Genomic DNA, 25,353 nt, shown 5'->3' with positions numbered 1-25,353 from the left:
AATACAAAAGTGAAAAGAAACAAAAGCAAAAGGCCCAGAGAATAAGGTTCATGTGTTGGCTAGAAAGGGGGTCGAAGGATCAGTGCAAATAAGTTTTTTTGATCGGCAAGGTAAGTCGGAGTAAGTACACACATAAATGTGGTTTCGGACCCAACATATTTTGGGCCATGTTCTAGCCCAAGGATTTCTGCAGTGGCCTGTTGGGCTTAGGCAGCAAGAATCCCTTGGATGCATTGGGCTCCGGGCCTCAAGAGCCCCACTATACCACTCCAGCTTTGCTTTGCTCAATTGTTTGCCAATTGAAGGAGTCTAGTATTGTTTTAACTAGCTCATTTTATGTTTTACGAGTCCTGACTAGCTACCAGATTAAAGCCTCTTTATTCAGGTTATGACATTGGCCAATGAGCTCAATGATCTTGTCTTCGCAATTACTATTTAGGCTTAGGACTTTTTTATAGTCTTTTAATTGAAACATATAGCTAATGTTATGGATATTGTTGTAGATAGAAGGGGCACAATGATAATTCTCCATAATAGTTTCATGGACTTGGTGACAAGCATTATATATTTATAATGGCCCTGAGTTTTGTGTTAGGAAACGCATTCTTTTAAACACACACAGATCGCATTCCAACAAGCTCAGTGCTACAAAAAAGAAAACATATAAGAGAAATGGAATGCATCTTCTGTGGAGCAGAAGAAATACTTGGCCCATCAAATTCCTTGAAATAATAAACTTTTAATGCATCTCAAACTGGATTAACTTAGTTATCCAGCCAAAAGATAGCCTGAGAAATCAAAAACAAAGAGTCAATGAATATCACCATACTCATAGCAATCTGTTGTGGCACTACTTGGATGATAAGGAAAAAAGATGTTGAGACAACAATTAAATAGAGGGAAGAAATGGACCTTATAAAATTGAAACTTTCTCTTAGTCATCTTTACTTTACAAATCTCCTCCTAACCTACTAATCCATGTGATCATGACTCATGAGTCGAGTAAAACCCAACTCAATTTATAACAAAATTAAAATTAATTTATGATACAAAGGCCTTGATAAAGGAATGTTTGGGAAAAGTCATCAACGCTCCTTATAATCACATCAAGAATTGCACGGATACTGTGGGTACCTAAGGCATGCTTGGCAATGTCTTAGGCATGCAACCAACGTCCTTGGCCGTCCTCGGCATGATTTGCAACAACCTGGTACACTACTCCTTCGCATCAATGCTTATAAGGTAGAAAGTGGGGGGGTTTCTATTCGATGTGGGACGACTAGGACTTTGCAAGCATGCCGATGTCGGCCAAGGACATTGCAAGCATGCCGAGGACGTTGCAAAGCATGCCGAGGACGGCCAAGGACGTTGCTTGCATGCCTAAGACGTTGCCAAGCATGCCTTAGGTACCCACAATAAAAGGGCAGTCCTTGGCCGACCTCGGCATGCTTGCAAAGTCTTAATCGTCCCACATCGAATAGAAACTCCCCCCACTTTCTACCTTATAAGCATTGACGCGAAGGAGTAGTGTACCACTACTTCCTTAAAGAAGTAGTGGTACACTACTCCTTCACGTCAATGCTTATAAAGTAGAAAGTGAGGGGGGTTTTATTCGATGTGGGACGACTAGGACTTTGCAAGCATGCCGAGGTCGGCTGAAGACGTTGCAAAGCATGTCGAGGACGGCCAAGGACATTGTTTGCATGCCTAAGACGTTGCCAAGCATGCCTTAGGTACCCACAAATACCTTAAATAATATAAGTGTAATAAAAAAAATTGTAAAATTCAATTATAAAATAAGAAAGGATCATTCAATCTGAAATTAAAGTTGCCACCCTAATGTTTAGAAATTATAATTATTATTATTATTATTATTATTATTTGAGCTTTAGCAATTTGGAAACTATTGCTAGGAAATATCCTAAATATGTGTTGATTGGTGCAAACATTATTGGATTTGCAGACTCCATCTGAATTTAGTTTATGCTCAAATCAAATGACGTGACCATTCAAGAAACAATGGCTTAAACAAGAGAAGAAAAGTAAAGTACAATTTGTAAAAAACATTAGTACAAAGTCTAGAATTGAAAGGGGAAAATAATATATCCCAAAGTATCATGAAATATCCACTGGTGGTAATCATTGGGGAGAATTCCGACAAATGGGGCACGTAGCATTCAAGCTAAGCCATTCATCAATGCATTCACTGTGAAAACAATGCTGGCATTTAGGTATGGTCTTTAGAGTCTCCTTAGGCTGGTACTCAGACAAACATATTGGGCAAGTGTTGTCATTGGGCTTGGGTAGGCACCAACTCTCACCAAGAACTATTTTTGGGTATAACTCTATTGTGGGCCCATCGAGGCCCACCATAATTTTGGGTATTGGAGCAATTGTAGGATTGAATTCTAGGATTTCAACTTGTCTTCTAGCATTATAGGACTTGATCTTGCCAAAGAGAAAACATAGTAGCCCTAGCAAGAAAATACATCCTGGTACTCCAACACCAATGATAATGGCGTAGTGTGCACTCCTTGGAAATCCTAAACATACCACATTAATCTTTATTAAGGCATCAAGTTATACTTTAAATATCAACTAAACTGCAACCCATTCGCATGCACAAAAATATTGAACAATAATGATAATAAAAAAAGGAAAATTCATTTCATATTTATTAACTTTACAATAAATATACAGCTACACATTAACTTAAAATTCATTGAGATAATTGTAAAATTGTGATACATTACTTTTTGTAAAATACTATAAAAATTATCAACTTTATCATAAAAAGTTTACAAAATTAACACATTGGTTTATAAAACCCATATAATAAAATTTGTATAATCCCTATAACAATTTAAACTTTTCTTTTCCATCAATTTTCTTCTCAAAAAAAAAAAAAATCAATTTGTTGTCAGAATTTGTATTCAACACAACTGTTGAGCACCCAACGGCCCAACCCCCAATATGAAGCGAATGCAAACCCACCCAACCTCGGGCAAAGAGCATCGCTTCAAAGACAACTGAATGGACCAGGTTGAAGAAAATTAAAAGAAATCACAATCAAGCAGAGCCCAATATCACGTTTGAAAGTGCAGGCCGAATCACCTAGCCCCACGTACCAAGATCATTAAAACAAAACTTACCCATCGTCAGTGCATCTGAGTCAATTTAGGTTGGCTAGACTTGATGAAAGAAGCAAAAAAAAAAAAAAAAAAAAGCAAAAAGATCTCATAGGGTGCGTTTTGGGACCCAATTCTAGATGTCGCTCAAGAACTGAGAATTCGTTGCCTAAATCATGCCAATTATATACAAGCGTAACAAGCCCATAAAATTCAAGCCCCTAATAGAAATATAATGATGCTTATAAGCTTGGACCAGTAGTGACTGTTTGTGTCTCTATCTGAGTGTGCATAAATGGGTAGTGGCTTATTGGGTATTTCAATATAAAATTAGGTCAATTGTGATATCCTGGATTTTATGGACAAGTTGAGGTTTAACAATAATTCAAAAATTCGAGAACTTAAAGCCAACAATTACAATTTGAATCTTAAAAGAAAGACAATGCAGTTAATAAAAATATCTGTATTTTTCATTTTTAGTCTTGTAAATTTTGATTTTTGAGGTAATTGATGTTGATTATTAAGTTTTCATGACACGTACACATAAATTTCAAAATAAGTTTCAACTTGAATTTAAATAAATTACATAACAAATCAAAATAGTTTAAAATTGACCAATTTTATTTCAAGACCAATTTATACAGATCAAATCTAAGCCATTTATATTGTTTGCCACACAACCCTTATCTTGATGTCTACATTTATATTTGTCTTGACCCTAACCAAATGCTATTTCTAGTCTTTTTTCTTCTTCTTCTTCTTTTTTTTCTTTTCTTTTTTTGGCCTCAAGAAAAAGCTTTAAAAGAAAAATTAACAAAACAGAGCATACCCAAATGCATCCTTAGCCTTACAAGGAGCACCTCTAAATTCAAATCAACAAAATTTTCCTCCAAACCCATTTGGAGAAATTTTCTTCAACTCATTATGTAACATTCTATAATTAAGTCATATAACTTTTTAATAAATCATGTAACTAAAAATACATGCAAATAATTTTCTCAATCATCACGTAACAAGTTGAATAAATTTTCCTTCAAACTAGTTTTGAATTAAACGTTTCCCATTAATAAATGACTAGAATTACAAGGAAGAGTCATTTACTAAGTTATTAGCATTATCGATGCAATTACGACTGTGTCGGCCAACATAGTGTAAAATTATTATGAACAGGGAAAGATCCCAAATGTCTATCAATAATTAGTTGATTTCTCAAGAGGGGTCTAGAAGACTAGAATGGCTATTCTTAGTCTTCTTACTATTGACTCTTTTTTTTTTTTCCCCCTAGAAATAAAGAAAGAGGTGCAACACGAGGAGAAGGTACAATGAGGCGTTGAAAAAATTCCAAATCCCATAAGCCATGGTGCTGGGTATTCGAAAGTGAATCAAATAAAAAGCTATGATTGCAGTGTGGAAAGCGTTGAGAGAACTAAAAATAAGTAGTAATTCACAGCTTTTATTGCTCCAAAATTTTGGAATATATAATACTTCGTCAACACTTATCTTGAAACTTACCAATTCACTAGCTTTATTTAAAAACCAAAATGTTGACCTCATGCAATGTAGGTACCACAAAATTGGCTTAAGGTAAGCCACATTTTATATAAATTAACTCCACAATCATTCACTCATCTTCTTTTATTATCGACTAATATTATTCTTTAAGTATTAAGTATTATTGTTAACAAAAATTAAGTGACACATGCAGCAGGACGTTGACATTTTAAAATGATAAAATCGAATTAAAAATGACAGATTAAGCTTATCATAACAATCATATCATCTGTACATTCGTTAACAATTTAATTTATAAACTAATTACTTTCGTACCAGTTTAAATCCATGAAATTTGTCTTAATCTGAATATTTTCATATAACTACTAATTAGTTGGAGAAGTATATTTGGTTTTTTTTTTTTTTGGGAGAAAAAGTATATTTGGTTCTATCACTTGGTGAGCCAGTGAGACCATACATTTTTTTTTATAGCAAAGTTACGCATAATTGACAAGTGCATAATATTATTACTTTTTTTTTAGTAGGCATAATATTATGGACAAAATTTAACTATAAAATTAGTTATAGTTTTAGACTACAACCTTACTCAATATCTTTTTATTGGAGATGAATTTTGACGAATCCACCGTTGGATTACATCTAATTCTTATATCCTCTATGCTTACAAAATTTCAAGAAAATTAAAGATTAATAGCTATGTCATCAATAGATTGTTTAAATTGCAAGTTTTTGTAGTTTAAAATTAAACATAAAAGATAAATTTATAGATTATATAGTAAGTAATATCCAATTGACATAAAATTTGATATGTGTATTAAAAGTATAAAGAATATGCAATTCAACGGTTAGATTTTCAAAATATATAGTAATATTTATTTTATTGAGTAAGGTTGTAATTTTAAGTTACAACTAATTTTATAATTAAACTTTGCCCTTTGGATATAAGATATAGCTAATATGTCATCCTTATCCAAGTAATAAATTAACCCTTTGATTTTCTGAAAAGCCTTAGTATGCTAACGGTCAAAATTTAACTAATTTAAATTGTGAATATTTTCTCTAAAAAATTAAATTAAATTGCTAAAATAACAAACATAATAGAACATTTGGATTTCCTCAAAAAAAAAAAAAAAAGATCATTTGGAGGACCAACTAGAAACTTACCAGACTGATGAGGAACATTAGAGCACACAATTTCATGGCTTGAATTGGTCTTGAACCCGCACTGCCCTCCTCGTGACTCACACTTTCCACAACCAGAAGGTTCATCCCAGGTTAGCCAGAGATCATCATTAAGGTCTGAGGATAATATTTGCTCATAAAATGGCCTCTGAACTGGAACCGAAACATTTGTAATGAACTTGCAAGTTGATAACAAAAGTGCAGCAACTCTTCTAGACGAGGTAGCAAATATTGTGTGATTTGAATCGCTAAGACAAATAATAGGTGTTAATTGATCTTTCAATAAACCAAAGGAGCAGTTAAAGAATGAAAATTCTTGATGATATACACCCTTAAAGGGAGAACCAGAGAGATTAAGCGAAAGAAACTGTTGAGGGAGGCAGTTATTTGGATCATTGATCCATATTTGCTGTGTGGTATAGTCTATCCCTTGGACAATGAATTGTCCTGAATAAGGCAGGTTCAGAAGCACTGTTTGGGTTGCATTATTGCAGGATAAATCAAAACCCGGATAGCCACATGACTCCGGCTGACGGCTTTGTATCCGGAACGGGAAGTGAATTCCCGGGCTGTTGGTGCTACAAACGTAGTTTTTGCATGACTCTCTGCTGGTTGCAAGATATGAGAAGGAGGAGAAGAAGAAGAAAAAGAAGAGGATGGAGGAAGTGACTTTGAGAATGTTCATTTGGTGTTAGGATATTTTGATGTTTGGATGCAAAGCTATATTCTACTCTACTCAGCCAATATAAATACTACATATATTTATTGTTGGAAAAATAGCATGGAATGAATAAGAAATTGATATTTTCTAGTTCCCTTGAAGATGTTATTAAAAATGGTGAAAATCCTGAGTCTCACATAGGAAAAGAAATAAATAATAGATGAGTTTATATGCTCATGAGTTAGACATTGGGTTGGACTTTTGGCATACGAGAACTGGGCCTATTTGTCCAAATAATAATATTTTATTATTGGGTAAATTACAAAGTTAGTCTCTACCTTTACACTAAATTTCAATTTAGTCTCTAATCTTTTAATTGTGTCAATTTAGTCCAAAAACTGATATGTCAAATGGAACAATAAAAAATTATTTTCTTTGCCACATCAATTTGCAGCCAATTTGCAGTTACAGTCATAGTTGGTAAATCAATAGGAAAAATTATTTGATGGAATATGATTATTTGGTTGGATAACAAATATTATGCTGGCAGTTATAACAAAGGGGATGATTACAATTAGCAAAAGGGAGGAATACTACCTTCTTGCGAAGCTAAATTGGCATTTTCACATCGAAAAAGATGCCAAGTGTGCCTTGGTGCTAAGGAACAAATATTGCAACCACAGAAGAGTCAATGCCATAAATGCGAATAGATTGCCATGTTCTACAACTTGCCCCCCATACCTCATAAGTATTTATAACTGTGGAGTGACTACCGCACTAAGAGTACACGGTGGTGATATAAAGTTCTAAAGCATTCATAATTGAAATTTGCACCACATACTTAAGGAGATTAGGTAATATGATAGCTGCTAAATTAAGGTACCTGGTCTTTCATAATAATTGTATAAATGGGATTGATCCGCTGATTGATAACGACCTGATGACAATATTTATTAAGATTTAAGACTGATGCAAGCAATTCAAATTGGTGGGGCCATTTTAACACATCAAAAAACTTATTTTATTATTTTACTATATCATTTTACAATACACCGTTCATCACATCTTCTATTCTTCAATTCTATACATTAAAATAATATATACAAATATTAAATTAACATTAAAAAAACCAACAATATATAAAAAATACAAAATTAAAAACCCACCACCCCCACTGCCCCACATCCCACCTCACCGGTCAACACCATCCATCACCCCCACAACCCACCATCAAAGACACCAAAACCATTACATCAAAATACTACATAAACACCCAAAAAAAGGAAAAAGAAATCCATCTGAACCCACCCACTGCCGAATCCACCATCAAATCACACCACCTTAACCATCTATAACCCAAAACTGCCACCACAATAAAACCAATAACAAAGTAAGAAAGAAATCCACCTAAATCTGAACCTCCAATCCCTCTAGATAAACCTAAGCCTCACAACCTACCGGCAACAACAAAAAAAGCCACCACCACAACCCATGAAAATCAACCAATACCCACAATAATAAAATCCATGGCAACCAAAAAAAAAAAAAAAAAAAATCTACCACCAGAAAACAAAAGAAAAGAAATGTCTCACAAGGTGTGAGATCGGCGGCATGGTGGGGTGGATGGCATGGCAAGCTCGGTGGCATGACGTGACGTGGTGGATGGCATGACAAGCTCGGTGGCATGGCATAGTGCATGGTACGGCAAGCTCAGCAGCATGGCATGGTGGTCAGTGTGGTGAGATTACCAAAGTTGTGAAAGAGGAATAGAGAGGGCTAGATATAGATAAGAGAACCAGATGGAGAGAGAGAGAGAGAGAGAGATCTATGTTGGGAGGAGAGAGAAAAAGTAAATAAAATAAGAATAAAAGTTTTGGCATTTTTTGTCCGTACTATCTTATATTTGGAAGTGCACTGTAGCCTCATGCTAAAAGTTTTGAGATTTGAAATATCTAATGAAGGTTGGTTTTGGTGTTTGGTATGCCAAATATTATTATTTTTATTATTATTACTGCTACAGTACAATAGTTGCATTTTTTTTAATTATTGTTTTAATGTGGTGTAATGTTAAAATAGAATATTTGATATATAGTCTATTGTAAAATGATGCGGTAAAATTGATAAAATAGGTTTTGCTGTGGTAAAATGGCATTTATAATTGTGGAGTGACTACCGCACTAAGAGTAAACAGTGGTGATATAAAGTTCTAAAGCATTCACAATTGAAATTTGCACCACATACTTAAGGAGATTAGGTAATATGATAGCTGCTAAATTAAGGTAGTTGGTCTTTCATAATAATTGTATAAATGGGATTGATCTGCTGATTGATAATGACCCAATGACAATATTTATTTAGATTTAAGACTGATGTAAGCAATTCAAATTGGCAAGGCCAACATGGCAAAGAATGATATCTTTCTATTCGTTATGCTCTTAAAAACTTTTTCCGTGTGTAATTAAAGCTTGGACTTTTTCTTTTTTCTCTCTTTATCACACCACTCTGCCTCCAGAAAGTACAATAGCAACACATGGTTATTGAACACCAAGTGAAATTGCTTCTTCTTTGGTTTGGGAAATTATTGTGCATTCTTGAAGTATAATAAATACGTACTCCCTCCTCTCACAAGAATAATAGGTCCCACTAATTAAATTTATGATGGAATCTACCATTCATGTGAGAGGAGAGAGTACGCATTTATTGTACTCTGAGAGTATCTAACAATTTTTCCTTTGGTTCGTTATGGTGAAAAATGATCATTGCATTTAAAAGAGATCTATTTAATGATTTAGATTTTTTTTTTTTTTTTTTTTTTTTTTAGAGTTTCAACATGTAGCATCCGCTTTTAATAATAAATCTTTATTATCAAACCAAGACACCAATCAGTTTTTGGTGTAGGTGAAGATTGAACCTCAGATCTCTTATTCATCTATCAGAGACTTTACTAGTTGAGCTAATTAGAACCCACATTTAATGATTTAGATTAAGTGTATGTTTGGTATAACTTATTTGATATATAGTCTAGAAAAGATAGATAAAGACTTAGAACACACCCATACGATGATGGTCCAAGTGAGTTGTTCAAAGTTTGTCTAAAAATTCTTGACACTTAATGGGCTTATGCCTTCACCCGTCAATCGCTTTCTATGCCTTGGGCATTCAATTCGAACAGAAGTTAAAGAAAATATGAAGGATTTAACTCAAACCACAACTCAATTGCTTTTATTTGAGAAATAATTACAACATGTTGCTAACCCCGTAACTCGAACCTTTCCCTCCTAAACCCCCAAGCACTTTGTATATGGGGAGATGCTAATTTAGCTACAAGGCTTTGGCAACCACAACTCAATTGCTAGTTCAATGTTTTTATGTGGAAAATATTTGTATGCATCAATAAGTCCCATGCACATTCCTCTATTGTTACGCGCTTCTTTTATTTTCTTTTTTGCTTCCTTGATTGGGTTTATGCTCTTTCTGTCAATCTTTCGTTTCAAGGCTTGATCAATTTAGAGACACGACTTTTACTACAAACCTTGATGTAACTGATTGTGAGTGGTGAAGAAAAAACAATAAGTGCATGTAAAAGTAATAGGCAGCTATTCATAGTCTGACACATTAGAGTTATGACAAAAATTATGGTCTTAGAAAAACTTGTTTACACCTAGATATAAGACCACCATAGGCATAGAGTGTTGACATTTTAGACACTATACATAGGCTTCAGCCTCTATGTTGGAGTTCATAGCTTTATTATAAGAGTCTAACATAACTAGACTTTAGGATGAGAGTCTAGTGATCGAGCACCTCATCCGCCTCGCCTTAGCATTTTGATTCAAGTTGTATGAGACACATTAGTACCAGGATTGGTAGGACCAACTAGCTTGGGATGAAAGGTGACTTGCTCCTAGAATTCCACATTTTTCATTCGGGAAAAATATAATAATAATAAATAAATAAATAAAAATTAGACTTTGCTCCTTCATATGATTCTGTTCTATATATATATATATATATATATTATAAAAGGTTATCTTTACCAGTTTCCTCCACTATTTTTTTCCTTTTTTTTATACCATGTTTTTCACCACTAATAATCCTCGTGACCAAATTAATTGATTTACATATAGTTTTTAAAATTTGTTGGTGGTGGTGTTGACCCCGAAAAGAAAATGGTGGTTTCACAATAGTAAAATCTAAGAGGATTTTCTTTCCTCCTTTTATTTATTTGGATACGTTGGTAGCCTCCCACCTACAAATGAACAAAGCACAGCCAAGAAATCTGGGTACATTTATGGTTTGTTTGGATTAAGGGGAATGGAAGTGGAATAGAGTAGAGTAAATTTGGCTCAAAATTAGCCTATTTTTAGTAAACTCTACTCTACTTTCCTCCACTTTCCCCCACTTTCCCTCCATTCAAATGGGCCCTTATTGATGAGAAAGGTTTTGCAATCCAAGGGAAGAGAACCAAAGAAAATTAATTTAGTTCATTGATTAGAGATAGAAAAGAGAGAAAGGAAAACGAAAGCTTTAGAAACGTAATAAAACTAAAAAGGTAATTTTTAACTTAGTCCAAAGGGTTTTTTTTTTTTTTTTTTTTTTACAATTTAGTCTCTCATTTGTGTCAAATTGGCTATTTTGTTCAAATCTATTAGAAAATAATGTCATTTATACAAATCTAAAAAAAAAAAAAAAAAAATTATGCCATTTAAACATTATTCTTTTATTATAAAAAAATTTAACTAAAAGCATTAATGAGATGTGGCATTTAATATATCTTCTTATTTAGATAAAATAATCATATTGACTCATTTTAACAAAATAAGGAACTAGGTTGAAAAAAATTATACCTTAAAATTCTAAACCCAAATCCACAAACTCTCCTAACCCCTCAATCCATCGTATCAAAGCCCAAATCCTACCTAATCCTACTACAATTCTTTAATAAAATATTCTTCAGCCAATCATTTGACAAAAAGATTCGCACAAGATAGTGGTGACTAATGTAGAAGGGGCAAAATGGACAAATGTCCTTTTCACGCAAATTAAACATCCTTTTGCCCTCTTTCCCAAACTAATTAGGAAAATGTCTCTCTTTTGTAACTCGACAATATGAGAATCAAGTTTTTATGAAGTATTCGATATTCCTATAATCGAGTTAGTCTGACCGTTGTGCCACGCTGGCACAGTAGACGTGGGTTTTTCCCAATAAAAAAAATGCTTGTGTAGACATTCATAACTCAGGAAGATTAAAATCGAGTTTTCTTCAGCGGTTTGAATCAATAGGACCCTAACGTCTCACAACGCCTATTCACTCACTCTCTCCATGTACACTCTCTTTCCCTCCCTCTCTACCATTATTCTCTCTCTACACTCTCCCTTGCTCGCTCTGCGATCAGGCTTCCCCACTCTTCCTCACTCTCCATCAGTCTCACTCTCCTTATCTAGTTTCCATCAGTCGTCGTTGCTTCCTGCTGTCGTTGATTAAGGTACGATCCTCTCCTCTAATATCTTTTCTGATCTTGGTTAATATTAGGTTGTGTTTTATGTGGGATTTTGATTATTTTGTTGAAACTTACTTTAAAAGTAGTAAATTTACTAATCAAGATGAGAATTTTGTTGTCTTTTATATGCTGCAATGATGATGATTTAAAGCATTTCTTGCTATATGGTTATGTCTGTGTGATTTTCTCATTAATGAGAATTTTTTTGTCTTTTACATGCTGCAATGATTATTTTCTCATTAATGAGTTTAAATGTGCTTGGGGTTTTGGCAAATTGAGTGGTGGTGTTTCAGTGATGTCTCTGGATTTGTGTAAAATGTTTCTTATCTGATTGTAGGCATGATTTTGTTATAGTTGTTGTAAATGGTGTAAAATGTGTCTCATGCCTCTAGTAGCAACTGTTAGCTCTGAAGTAGAACCCATCTCGAAAAGATTGGTTTGGACAAAGATTGGTTCTATTGGGTACACAGGTTAAGAAAAAAATGATGAAAACTTTGAGACTCTAGTTGTTTGAAGCAATCTTCTGCAAATCCAAGATGTTCTGCTCATGATGACATTCTATATACATAAATCTATGAAATACAATACACATTCACATGAAACAGAAAGTCAGTTACTGTAAGTCCAGTTAAAAACTAGTAAGGGTGATGAATAGTAGCGTTTAGTATAGCAACAAACAAATTAAGTTCTTTCATATCCCTTAAAAGTTTTAGTACTCATTGTTTTTGGTATATCTATGTTTTTATAAATTTCATTATTTCTTGGAATTGACACTACTTTTGTTTTGCATATTAGTCCAATCTAGAAAATTTTAAGTAACTTTACTAAAAAAAAAAATTCATTCCCTGGTACCCTCAGCTTATATTTGCAAATGTATGGCTGGAGAAGCTGATATAGCAAGCATAGAAGTTCTTTTGCTTGCAATACAACTCCTCTTTGTTTAATATTGACCATATGGAGGAGGAGAGGAATAATTGAACATTCAATGGTTTCGCACCCTTTTGAATTTGAGATTCTTGCTTGATCCCTTAAATATTATAATATTCTTTACTCTAATTTTTTATTTAAAGAATTTGGAGAGTGGCTGCTTTTTAAGGTTTCTCTAAATAAATTTGGCACTCCTCTATAGGAGCACAAATATGTGAACTTTTTTTTGCCCCCTTTTATTTTAAGCTAGCTGGTTACTATGGATTAAGAAATTTAAAATCTTTGTGTAAATGAAAATGGGTGCTTCTATTGTGGATATTTCAGGTTCCATTTGTGCGGTTCTAACTCATTCCAACACTCAACATGTTTCCCTAGTTTCTTGTTCTACTGTCATCCATTTGCACTCATCACAAGTTTTTAGAACTTAAGATTTGCAAAGATGAATTTGTCATTTGCTCTATAGCCTCATATGATATTTTGCATTAGTCAATGGTGATTTATTGTTATGATTGGCATGTTTTATACATGGTTTTTCTCTAAATACATAAGTTTAGGTCAGTGCTTCCTTATTTGCACTCTTGTATTTTTGGGTCATGCTCTGAGATACGAGGGTTTTTATGAATTTTTTACCCCTATATCAATCTGTTTAATATGTTTAAGTAAGGTATGTCTACTTGGAATGGTGTTTGATGAGGACCTAAGGAATAATCTTTCTTTATCAATTGATTTATTTATTTTCTTCATAATAGTTGAATAATAATGTTTCAGCTTGTGTGTTTTTTCTTAGTCAGACTGCAACTTCGTTTTTGTTAATTGAAGTCTAGCTATTTGTTGTCTATATCATCATTGATATCATTTTCTGTCAGTCGACAACTGGAGTTTTGTACTTTTATTTATGTCTTGCTATTTGTTAGTTAGAAGTTTGAATCTTGATGTGTCTATAGAAGGGAAAATTGTGATTCAAAATCTTGATTTGTGATGATGTGTCTACACTCTATAGGGAGGGGAAATGTTGATTTTCTTATGCAACAGAGTGCGTAGAATTCTTAAATCTTTATATATGAGGACATAAGGCAATAATCCTTTTTTATCAATTGAAATCATTATTCTTTCCCTAACATGCAAGTGCCTTGGTTATCAAAAAAAAAAAAAAAATGAGTGTCTTTAGTTTGTCAGCTTGCAACTTCTTTTATGCTAGACACTGAATTTTCATTATGTCTTGCTATTTATTGTTAGTGAAAAGACTTTAACTCATGGTTTGTCTATGTGAGGAGAAATTGTGATTTACTTTTGCAGCAAGGGTATGGTGTAGAAGTGTTGAATCTTTATTATTCTTGGGCAATATGAAAGCCCTTAAAATATTCTTTTGATTTCACATTTTTTACCCTGAATGTTTGAATCTTATCTTGTAACTTGTTTAATTTATTTTATGGATTTTGTTTCTTTGCAGTTTTTTTAAGGCATATATGTTTGATCTAATTTTCTTGATCAATTTGGTCCTCTTTATTAGGTGCACAAATATGTAAAATGCATCTTCCATGTAAGCTGCTCTTTAGGTGGTGAACAAAAATAATAAGGAAAAAGTTAACAAAGCAAAGAAAAGGGTGTTGTTCTCACATTCATTGAGGAGTCCATTATTTAAATTCATGGTGGGGTTCATAATAAATTTGAGAGTAGGGGGTATCATTTCTTTGTATTTTAGGAGTACTTAAAAATTTTCTTAGATTTTGGAAACATTTTTAGGAACTTTGTAGAGGACAGGAAAAAAGAATTTAATTTTTATGACGGTTGATTATATTTCTCATAAAAGTGGTGTTATAACTTAAATTTTTTTAAATAGTCTATTAATAATTACCCAAAGGGCATGTATTAATATGAAAATACTTTTAACCTTATGTTGACCAAGAATTGAAAGTTAAATGTATGAAATATCTGTAAAAGATTTTGTCATTAGCAGGGTTCGAGACATGTTATCTCATTTTTAATTAAAAAAATTCCTAAACGGGTAACACACTTAGTTCTTATGGTGTCCTACTTTATATAGATACATTACATAAAGACTTGTCCAAACCAAACTAACCACTCACTCACTGAAAATCCATATGGCTCACACAAAACACTGTCACAATGATATTAGGTTTGCTTAGAAATAGGGTAAAGGCCTAAAAGCCTTATCAGCCTCTAAAATGTTTCATTCAAGTTATTGGTTTGTTGTAGCATTGCTCCAAAGCTCCCTAATATTGCAATTATGATGATCGGAAGCCATTGATGTAAAACTTAGAAGCATAGTTTTTTTCATGTAATTTTACATTGATGTTGATAAAATGTAACTACATTTTGTACCCACAAAGACTCCCTGAAAATTTTGTAAGGGAATATGGGGATAAAACTCTTTAATGTTGTTACACTCACTGCTCGTAATACTAACATTTGGCAAGTGAGGTTGGAGAAGGCTAACACAACTTAGCACAGTTCTGGATGTGCTACTCAACAACTCAGCACTGTTGAACCCTGTTTAGTCATATCATCCATGCTCACGTTAATAAATAGATATACAACATTTTGCAATGCACTATTTTCAAGGATGCAGAGGATCCCTTAAAAGTGTAAGCAAAATTTTGGGGGTGAGCTGTCCACCATTGCTACACTTGATTGATGTTATTCTGCATGTGATGTTCAACAACTCGGCATTGTTGAACCCTAACCACAAGTACCCATCCCCACTCACGTGAATACAAAGATGTGCAACCCTTTGCAATGCACTGTTTTCGAAGAGGCAGAGCATCCTTGAATTGGTTATTCATCAATTTTGGGGGTGAGCTGTCCACCGTTGCTACACTGATATTCGCAGTGCTACATGTGCTGCTCAATAGCTTTGTCCTATTGAACCCTGTCCAATCATATCACCTACACGCACGTCAATACACAGATATGCCTTCTTTTGCAATGCACATTTTCAAGGATGCAGAGCATGGGCGAAAAGTTTATAATACATTTAACATAGCTCAGCACTGTCTTGTCAAGTCATGTCAGATGAAGCACAAGAATGCTGAATGGTCTTCAATAGGACATACCAAACTGGTCAGAGAAAAGTCTTAAAACCACATACATCAGATATAAACCATACTAGTGATCAAAGTCCCTAATTAAATATAAGCATAAACATCACTAGTTTAAAATTTAAACAGGTTATCCTAGTCCAAACTCTGATGGTCAACCACGTGAAATATTGAGACACTAAGCACAACAGGCTTCCTCTCAATCACCTCAAAAATACAGACATCTCCTTCTTCTAAATTATTGTCTTTCAAAAATGCAACTCATCCCTTCCCAAATCTCATTGCTAAATATGTTTTGATGGAGGGTAATAGCATAAGACATTGAAGTGTAACAAATTGCTTCCCAATAATATACTTGCTTCCCTTATATGTTTCAAGACCATATTTAAGAGAACATCATGATCACATTATGTATAAAGGCTCACCATATTATGCAGCCGCAAAATACTCATGAAAGAAGGATTTTTAGGCTTGAACTTTTCAGCTACTTGGATTGCTCTCCCTCTTCCTTTGGACATGTTAGAGAATTTTTTCAGAACAAACTTTTCTCTGACTTCATGTTTTGTGGGTCTGTACATTGAGAAAGATATGTTTGTATCATCTTCATCTAAGTCTATTATTTCTACCTAATGATCTTCCAATTTACAGTTCTTCTTGGGTAGATATTGAATCTTAGTGGCAGTCTTATCAAATATAAGAACATGGAAGCTTGAATTTCTTTCATATCTAAAGACTAAAAAATAACCATAATAGATAGAATGGTATTCAACGAAATCCTGCTAACCATTACAAAACCAAATGTTGTTATTAGTTTTCTTCAATCCCATTTGCCAAATACTACTATAGGGAGCAATGAGTGCAGCTATGGTGGATAGCTCAGCATTGTTGAACCTTGACCAAAGTACCCATCCACACTCACGTGACTACACAAAGCATCCCAGAAAAGTTTATGCATCAATTTTGGAGGTGAGCTGTCCACCCTTGCTATACTGATTTTCGCAGTGTTGCTCTATAACTTCGCACTGTTGAACCGTGTCCATTCATATCACCTACACGCACGTCAATACACAACTATACATCCTTTTGCAATGCACCATTTTCAAGGATGCAAAGCATCCCTGAAAGTTTATGATACATTTAACACAGCTCTTTTGCATCCTTGAAAAGTTTATAATACATTTAACACAGCTCAGCACTGTCTCTTCAAGTCATGTCAGATGAAGCACATCAATGCTAAATAGTCTTCACGTGAATAAGTACGTAACCTCTTTTTCAGTACACATCACCAGCCCGCTGCTGTAACACAAGCTATAGTCATATCAAATAGCTACCTCAACAAATCACATGCACCAACAGACGCTACTGTACAACCAAGTCATGTTCATAGATTTGCATTTGCTCCTCAACACCTTGCCACTGAATAATACACTGTCGAGCCATATCATCTTTATTCACATGAATATTTACCTTTACATATAGTCACATCCATGTGAATACTTGCCCTTGCAAAACCCCTATATAAAGTTCCATTTACATCTACCCTTGCAAAACATCTATACATACCGATCTAAAGTCACATTTTCCAATGTCAATGCGCAATTGGATGCTACCTCATTTTCCAGATAACTATAGAAGGGAAAGAGATTCTGATGAGAAGGAATACTATGCCAGACTGCGGCGAGAGTGGAACTTTCGTGTGAATGAGTCCAATGCTCTGCACGATGATCTCCTGCAACTCAGAGTGCCTCTTGTCGACCATAGCTTGCTCACACTAACATGACGAAACATCCACCAATATGAGTGTGCAGTAACTAAAAAAAAAAAGAACAATCTTATAATACTCCGTAGGTCCAAGTATCACATGTTACAACCAACGGAGGAGCTGGCCGCCACAACGAACAGGCAACTCACTCCAGCAAAACGTAACAATGTCCTTAACTACAAGGACTATCTATCAGAATGAATGCCTATGTGGTGTGTGTGTTATGTCTAAGGTTAAGTTAATAATGTTAGTGTAAGTTATTTTAAGTTTTCTATGTTATGTCGTAAGTGCTTATTGAAAAACATCATGTATGGGAATATTTAACTTTTATGCATTATGTGAGAATAATCTAGATTACAAATAACGTACATGCTCATCACAATCAATAATAAGGTTTACATAGTACAAATGCAACAGTGGTGACACACATACATATAAAACATAGTTAAGCAAAATAGTTCTCCAACAAAATCTAATTACACCACAACACGATTACTCTTCATCTAACATCTTCACGTCTAACTGATAAATAGGATCAATAAGAAGTGATTGCATGAACTGTGCATGCTCGTACCACTCTCCTTCCACTGACTCTCGAATCTCGACTTGGGTCTGATATTGATTAAGACGTATCTTCATTCGATTATTTTCTTCTTTTATGTGGTTTAATGCTTTACAAAATTCGTCGATCGTGTCTCTGTGCATCTGCGATGCGAGTCACTAAGGCACTGGCAACTTAAAACCAACCAGCTCATCATAAAACATTTGTTATTCACAAAATAAACAAGCCCACTCTTGTCTCATGGTATTGTGAACGTAAGCACTATTTCACAAATTCGGATCGATAAGATAGCTGAACTCATCTTCCAATACCCAACAACGACCCATAGCAGTGAACACATCATGAGGCCTACAGAGTTGTGGGTTGCCAAAACCAGACATTGACGTTGAATACAATAACACCAAATGATCAAGTTAACAGTGTGCATCAACTGTTGGTAAATAATGTAATGCTACATAAGATGGTACACGACAAAGACATTCATAAATTTGTGTACTATTGCATGCTAAAAATGAAATACTAACACTAACACTAACACTAACACTAACATTTGACCATAAACATTAGACATTGTTATTAATGTCTACACATTGTGTTCAATACTAAATGTTGTTGTAAATGTCTGACCAATGATAATTATGTGCAATACAAAATGTTGCTATAGTAAATATTTCATTCTCTTGTGACCAACATTTACTACAACAAATAACCAAAATCACACTAATGTACTTACTTCACACTCATTCAACCAAAAAAATAAAAATTCAGTACAATATTAAATGAAAATACCATTGCCCTAAAATTCTGGTGTAAGTCTAAAAGCAAATGTTGATCTGTGGAGCAGAGTGGAATTCAATTCAGCGGAAAGCAAGACACTCTGAATGGGAGGAGGTGTAGAGATAGTATAAGAGAATAACTTGATTTTACGGAGTTTGAGTATACTTTATAACTCGATATTACAGTAATCGAGTTATATTAAAAGATATGTACCCTTACGCCTAACACAAAGACAGTCTGAAAAGAGGTTTAATAAGAGCATAACTCGATATCTGAATAGTCAGTTACATAACTCGATTAATTTAAAATCAAGTTATTTAGGGATTGAAAAAAGAAAATGCCACGCTAGCTGTCCAGCGTGGCACAAAGTTGATCATAGGAATATCAAGTTATTCACATAACTCGATTTTATAATTATCAGATTATAAAAGAGGGGCATTTCTCTAATTAGTTTGAGAAATGAGGCAAAATGATGTTTAATTTGTGAGAAAAAGGCATTTGCCCATTTTGGCCAATGTAGAAGTATAGTCCCAATTTAAAACTTTTTCTCAAGACTACAACCAATTGTGTGAGAAGTTGAAACCAATGGAAGTAAAACTTGAAGAATTATCCACTACAAAAGGAACTCTAGATAGGCAGCTATCATTCTTGGCAATCGAACATTACGTTCACACATCAAGATGCTAGTTTTTTGGAAGAAAATCACCCTTATCATTCATCATTGATTTGGTTTCAAGGGGAGCCTAGATTGGCTTATCTATATAACATCTAAAAGTTTAAGGGTAGCATTTATTGTTGCTACTCTCTTATTGAATCACATCAATGTAGCATTTCGGTCCATTCAGTCCAATTTGGTTTTTTTTAGTCCACTTCGGTCTATTTCAATCAATTTCAATCCAGTTTAGTCTATTTCAATACATTCGGTCCACTTTAGCGATGCTTTAGGAGGAGAGGATTGAGAAGAATGTGAAGCCGCAATTATGTCATCTTCTCAACATAATGTTAGTAGGTTTTTGATAAAATTACTTCTTCTTCTTTTTTTGTTATTAAAGTCTACTTTTTTTTTTCTAATATAAATTATTAATTTACTTATATCTACTTTCTCTTTTAGCTATTCAAAACACTTATAAGTTTCATCTATTATTTTCATTTTTCACTTAACAAAAAAACAAATTGTCAAATTTTTATGTGCATCATGCAAGTCTGCAACTAGTATGAATAAAAGTGTTGAACGAGAAATTAGTGAATATTTGCATAATATAGAAAGTTTTTTCAAATGGTATAAGTTAGGTGAAGAGTGAAAACCTTTTTTTTGCAGAGGCTAAACTCAAAGTGACAAGTAGCTTATGGTGGGAAAATGTGTTAATTGAGAAAAGAAAATGCAAATAAAACTATTCATGGAATATTTCAAGCTCAATACAAATGGTTCAATTCAAGGTAACCCAGGAAAAGCCAATGGAGGTGATCTAATTAGAAAATGCGAAGGTACCTATTTTTTTTGGGGGGGGTGTTCGCTAGGAACCTCGGCACTGCCCATTCCATGGCAACAGAATGTGGGGCCTTTGGGATGGCCTTATCCTTGCAAGAAATCCTAATATCAAGAAGTTGTACATTGAGTTAGATGCTGAAATAGTTACCGAAATTCTCTGTTCTCATGATGCACTAGCAAAAAATCAGTTACCCAGGAAAAGCTAGTGTAGGTGATCTAATCAGAAAATGCGAAGTTACCTAGATAGAGGAGGAGAGGGGGGGGGGGGGGGGGGGGTTGTTCTCTAGGAACATCGGCACTACCCATTCTATGGCAACAGAATGTGGGGCCTTCAAGATGGCCTTATCCTTGCAAGAAATCTTAATATGAAGAAGTTGTACATGAGTTAGATGCAAAATCAGCTACCGAAATTCTCTATTCCCATGATCCACTAGTGGATTTAAACCATCCATGTGATGCATTGATCTTTGACTGCAAGTTGCTTTCCCAGTCTTTTATGGCCTGTTTGGATGTTAAAAAATAGAGGGGGAGTAGAGTAGAGTGAAAAAGAGTAGTTTAATTACCTTGTTTGGGAGTTTTTTAAGGAAGGAGGGGGAGGGATTTGGAGGGGTTTGGAGGGGTTTCAACTATCTCCAACCCCTCATTTTTAATTCCCCCAAATTGGAGAGATTTGGAGGAGAGTAGATCACATAAATTATTAAAAATATAAATTACCTAATTTGCCCTTGATATATTAACAAAATTACAAAACGAATTTGTTTGTTTCCCTAGAAAATTTAAGGTTAATGAAGCAATTTCTCTTCACACTGTTTTTGTTTAAGCTTCACCGTTTTAGATTTGAGCTTTGTGTAAAAGGTGTTTGGATTTTGAGATTCAAGTTGGATTTGGCCGAAGAACATGGCATCATCATCGTCGTCATCGGCGTCGACTTCGGCGAGAGCTGGAGGAGGCTCCGATCAACCTTCGCAGCCGCAACAGGTTACTATTCATGGTGATGACTTCACTGCCGGCTTTCGCCACTCGTCGGCGAAGTCACTCGAGAAAATAGAGTATTTAAATCTCACGCCGCCACAATCGAGTTCATCGCCGACCTAAACCACTGTCGTTGACCCGTCGGTCCAGTTGCCGATGAAGCACGACGGCGACTCCCCTCTGATTCCGGTGAACTATCCCGACGACGAGGAGGATCTCGCTTTGCTTGCTCTTCGTTCTCCAGGATTTCGCTTTTTTTTTTCTTTTTTTCTTTTTTTTTTTGGTTGTGTGTGTTTTGGGGGATTTGGTTTGTGTTTCTGTGAATTTTTTTTTTTCCCTCTACTTGTGCCTGTGTTTGGTTGCTCAGAAAATGTGGAAAAAAAAATGGGAATTTGGATTTTGGTTAGAGTTTTAAAAAACCTACTAAATTTGGCGATGTTTAGTATTTTATTAAAACTGATATGAACGCTTTGTTTTCAAATATTCAGATAACAGTTCAATTTTGACTGATTTTTACGCATTTTTTTTTTTTAGTTTTTAGGTGTATAAATTGTTTTTTTTTTTTGAAACATTTATTATTTATTTATTTTTCTAAAAAAAAAATCACTAACATATTTTAAGATTTGGACAAATGATAATCAAGTTCAAAACTATACAAAACTAATAAATTAATCATAAACTAATGTTACAAGTTCATTTTCAAATAGGGGTAAATCTGTCTATTTTAATCATTTCCTCTCCTTTCTTTTTATTTTTTAAAACATCCAAACAAGGGGAAGGGCTAATTACTCCCTTTCCCCTTACTAATTTTAAAAACATCCAAACAAGATGGAGGGGAATCATTCCCCTCTACTCTCCTCCCCACTACTCTTCTCTTCTCTACTCCCCTCTACTCTCTTCCCTCTCTAAACTTCCAAACAGGCCATTAAGGAAACACACATCCACATACCTACTGTGAAGAAAATCATTGCGCGGACCTTTTAGTTAAGGAATGATGCTCCATTAGTGATAGTCTTTTATAGTATTCACATCTCCCTCCCCTTATTTTGTACCAAATTTTAGTTGATGCTTGGGGCATTTTTTACCCTAGACTATCCTTCTTAGTTCGGTTTAATTTTATTTCCCTTTCACCAAAAAAAAAAAAAAAACCACAAAAATAAAAAATAAAAAGCAAATAAAGAATCGTCAAACACCACATCCTACTTTTCTATTTGATTCACGTCTCTTCCTTTTCTTTCAGGGTTTTGAGAGCAGTTGCAATATCACAATAATTTTGATGGCCAACCATTGATGTAACATGTCTTATTTGTAAGATCTTGGTAAAACCCTACAGAGAGATGTCCTATTTATAAGATCTTCTTATTTAAAACCCTACAGAGATATTGAACGTGGGATGTTTAGGGATCTTAATACCTTGACTTCACTTGGAAAGCCATACATGGATGCCCATCATCATGATTGTATCCACATCATTACCACCTTTCAAGATCAAGTAACTGCGAAACAAAACAAATGGAACAACTCTTAACAAAATGGAAAATAAGCTCTACTCCTCCATACACCCTCTATACCATGATGGGGCATTTTGTGGCTCATTCTAAGTGAGTTCTCAATTTTTACTAAAAGAAAGAAACAATTAGTAATGAACACTGCACCAGATGACAACATTTTTTTGGTGAATTAGCCTCTTTTTCTTTCTTTTACAAGAGTGTCATGAGACTGCTTCCAGAGGTGATACTAAAAGTTGTCACTAGTTCAGTGCTCAAGGCAGATGCCATAGAGCTATGCTAACTTATTATGACTTGATATCTCATAAGCTCTATTCCAGATAGATTTTAAGAAAGTGTTAAAACTTTTGCACTTCTCTGGAACTCCTGAATCTTGTATGAAATGAAATCTAGGTACATCCAAATAAAGTCATGTTAAATTTGATTTGTGTACAAAAAGCTGCAAATTTCTGCCACAATCAGTTCCACCATTTCACCTTATTCTAGGGGGCACCCTTTTAAGTATTAGTGTATTTTATGGTGGGTCATCTGTAATTTCAATACTTTGAGTGTGTGTAAGGTGAAGGTTGAGGTCACGTGTTCAATCAGGGCATTAATAAAATAAATAAATTAAAATCATTTGGCATAGGCAGACATGATTTACCAGTTGGTCAAGTCCAACAATATGAGGAAAAATCCACAACAATTTAGAGAGAGAGATTAAAACATCACAGTGACAAATGCATAACCTCAATTCTCAAGCATGGACACAAACTTGAAACTTGAGGGAGATCTAGTAGACTGGATCGCTGTTTTTGATCTGAACAAGCCAGTTGCAGATCAAAGATAATTCCTCACATTCTTTGTGGTTCCTACAAAACCCGTCAGTAACGTTACAGACAACAACAGCAGATTATGAGCTCTCCTCATGACACGGAACCACTCGAGATCCATTTTTCACTTCTTAATTAGACAGCCGCCCTCTAAAACATAATGGCATAAATACCATTCTATGCTAAAAGATTATACAATAGAACACAATCATGTGATTCTTGGAAACTTCAATGTAACAGCATAAACAATCATCACAATTTTCTAAATATCAAGTATTCTTCGAGACAGTCAAATTGTCAAAACTATCAGTTGATACCCCCGAAGGAAGTAGCATAATTATATACTTCCCACTCCAACAATGTCATTGTATGGTTCAAAAATAATTTCCCAATGATCTTTGGACCAAATGGCATATCCTACATAAATAAAATTGGAGGATAAGACCAGAAGTTCAACCTATATGGCTAGATGGCCCATATTTACCCATAAAAAAATCCAAATGGTCATTTTTTTTTTTAAACAGTGTCTGATACAAGCAAACAGAAACCAAATAACGCTAAATAACCTTGTAAATATTAAAGAATTTAACAAAGATAATTCTGATTTTTTTATGGACAGCAAAGGAAATGTACACAACCAGATATTAGAAATGGATAATAGAAGAATATGGAATGGATTCAGACATCTGTTGTTCTGCAATCCACATTCCACAATCAACCAACTACTGCAACCTAAGCATTTTTTAACTCTTAAATATAAATTAGATTTATGAGAGCTAGAAACCAAGCATTCTATCTTTTCATTATAACAAAGATTCAAAATGCATAACATTATAATTAATTCCTACCTACTGCTTAAAAATTAGACTGCCAGAGAAGTGAATAAATAGTTTTAACATATATGCAATTCTAGCATCAAGAGAATAAAATAAACAAAATGGTCATTATAAAGTTATTGCCATCCAAAATTGGCCATGACTTTAATTAAGGACCAGTGCTTCACACTGTTCTTCTTTATATACATAATATAAAGATATATACAATAGAGTATTCACATTAGATTTTCAGATGCTTACAAGCATACAATTCACTCATCCTCTGCACCATTTTTCAAATTAAAACCCACTTATCTATCAAAAAATGCCTGACAAACTCTAATGCAAGCTAAAATATGAAACATAACCTTCCAAAACACTGCATACTCTCACATTGATAGGACATTACAAATTCAAAACAGACACCTTGACCTAGTGTACGCCCCAATCAAACCAGACAAAATCCATTCCTGTACCCACCACACTTTTCATCTTGTCTCCACTTTTTTTTTTCAGGCTTTGATAGCCTGGTCTTCTCAAAAATTACTCCGAGTTAACATTAAGGTCAAATTTCTTTCAGACATTTTCTCAGACGCCCCACACACAAATTATCAAACATACGTAAATCAACAGACAGACAGAGAAATAAAAATAACATAAGCAAAACCCGAACAGAAAACCCAAAT

The 25,353-nt window shown here is 34.3% G+C and overlaps 1 protein-coding gene across 1 annotated transcript in view; it reads right to left on the bottom strand.

The window, feature by feature from the left end:
- Window positions 1–2,031: 2,031 nt before the first annotated feature.
- The window catches only part of LOC126700264 (putative RING-H2 finger protein ATL21A), a 28,516-nt gene continuing 5,194 nt past the window's right edge, over window positions 2,032–25,353 (bottom strand). The window contains exons 2-3 of the mRNA XM_050398338.1: window positions 5,805–5,903; window positions 2,032–2,543 (exon numbers count right to left, since the gene is read on the bottom strand). Coding sequence (XP_050254295.1) covers window positions 2,140–2,543; window positions 5,805–5,903 — 503 coding nt within the window. The 3' untranslated portion in view covers window positions 2,032–2,139. The remainder of the gene's footprint in view (window positions 2,544–5,804; window positions 5,904–25,353) is intronic.

The sequence above is a fragment of the Quercus robur genome, chromosome 9 (genome assembly GCF_932294415.1).
Source record: "Quercus robur chromosome 9, dhQueRobu3.1, whole genome shotgun sequence".
Lineage (NCBI taxonomy): Eukaryota > Viridiplantae > Streptophyta > Magnoliopsida > Fagales > Fagaceae > Quercus > Quercus robur.
The sequence above is the reverse complement of the archived record's forward strand: the minus strand, read 5'-3'. Positions and strand labels throughout refer to the sequence as shown.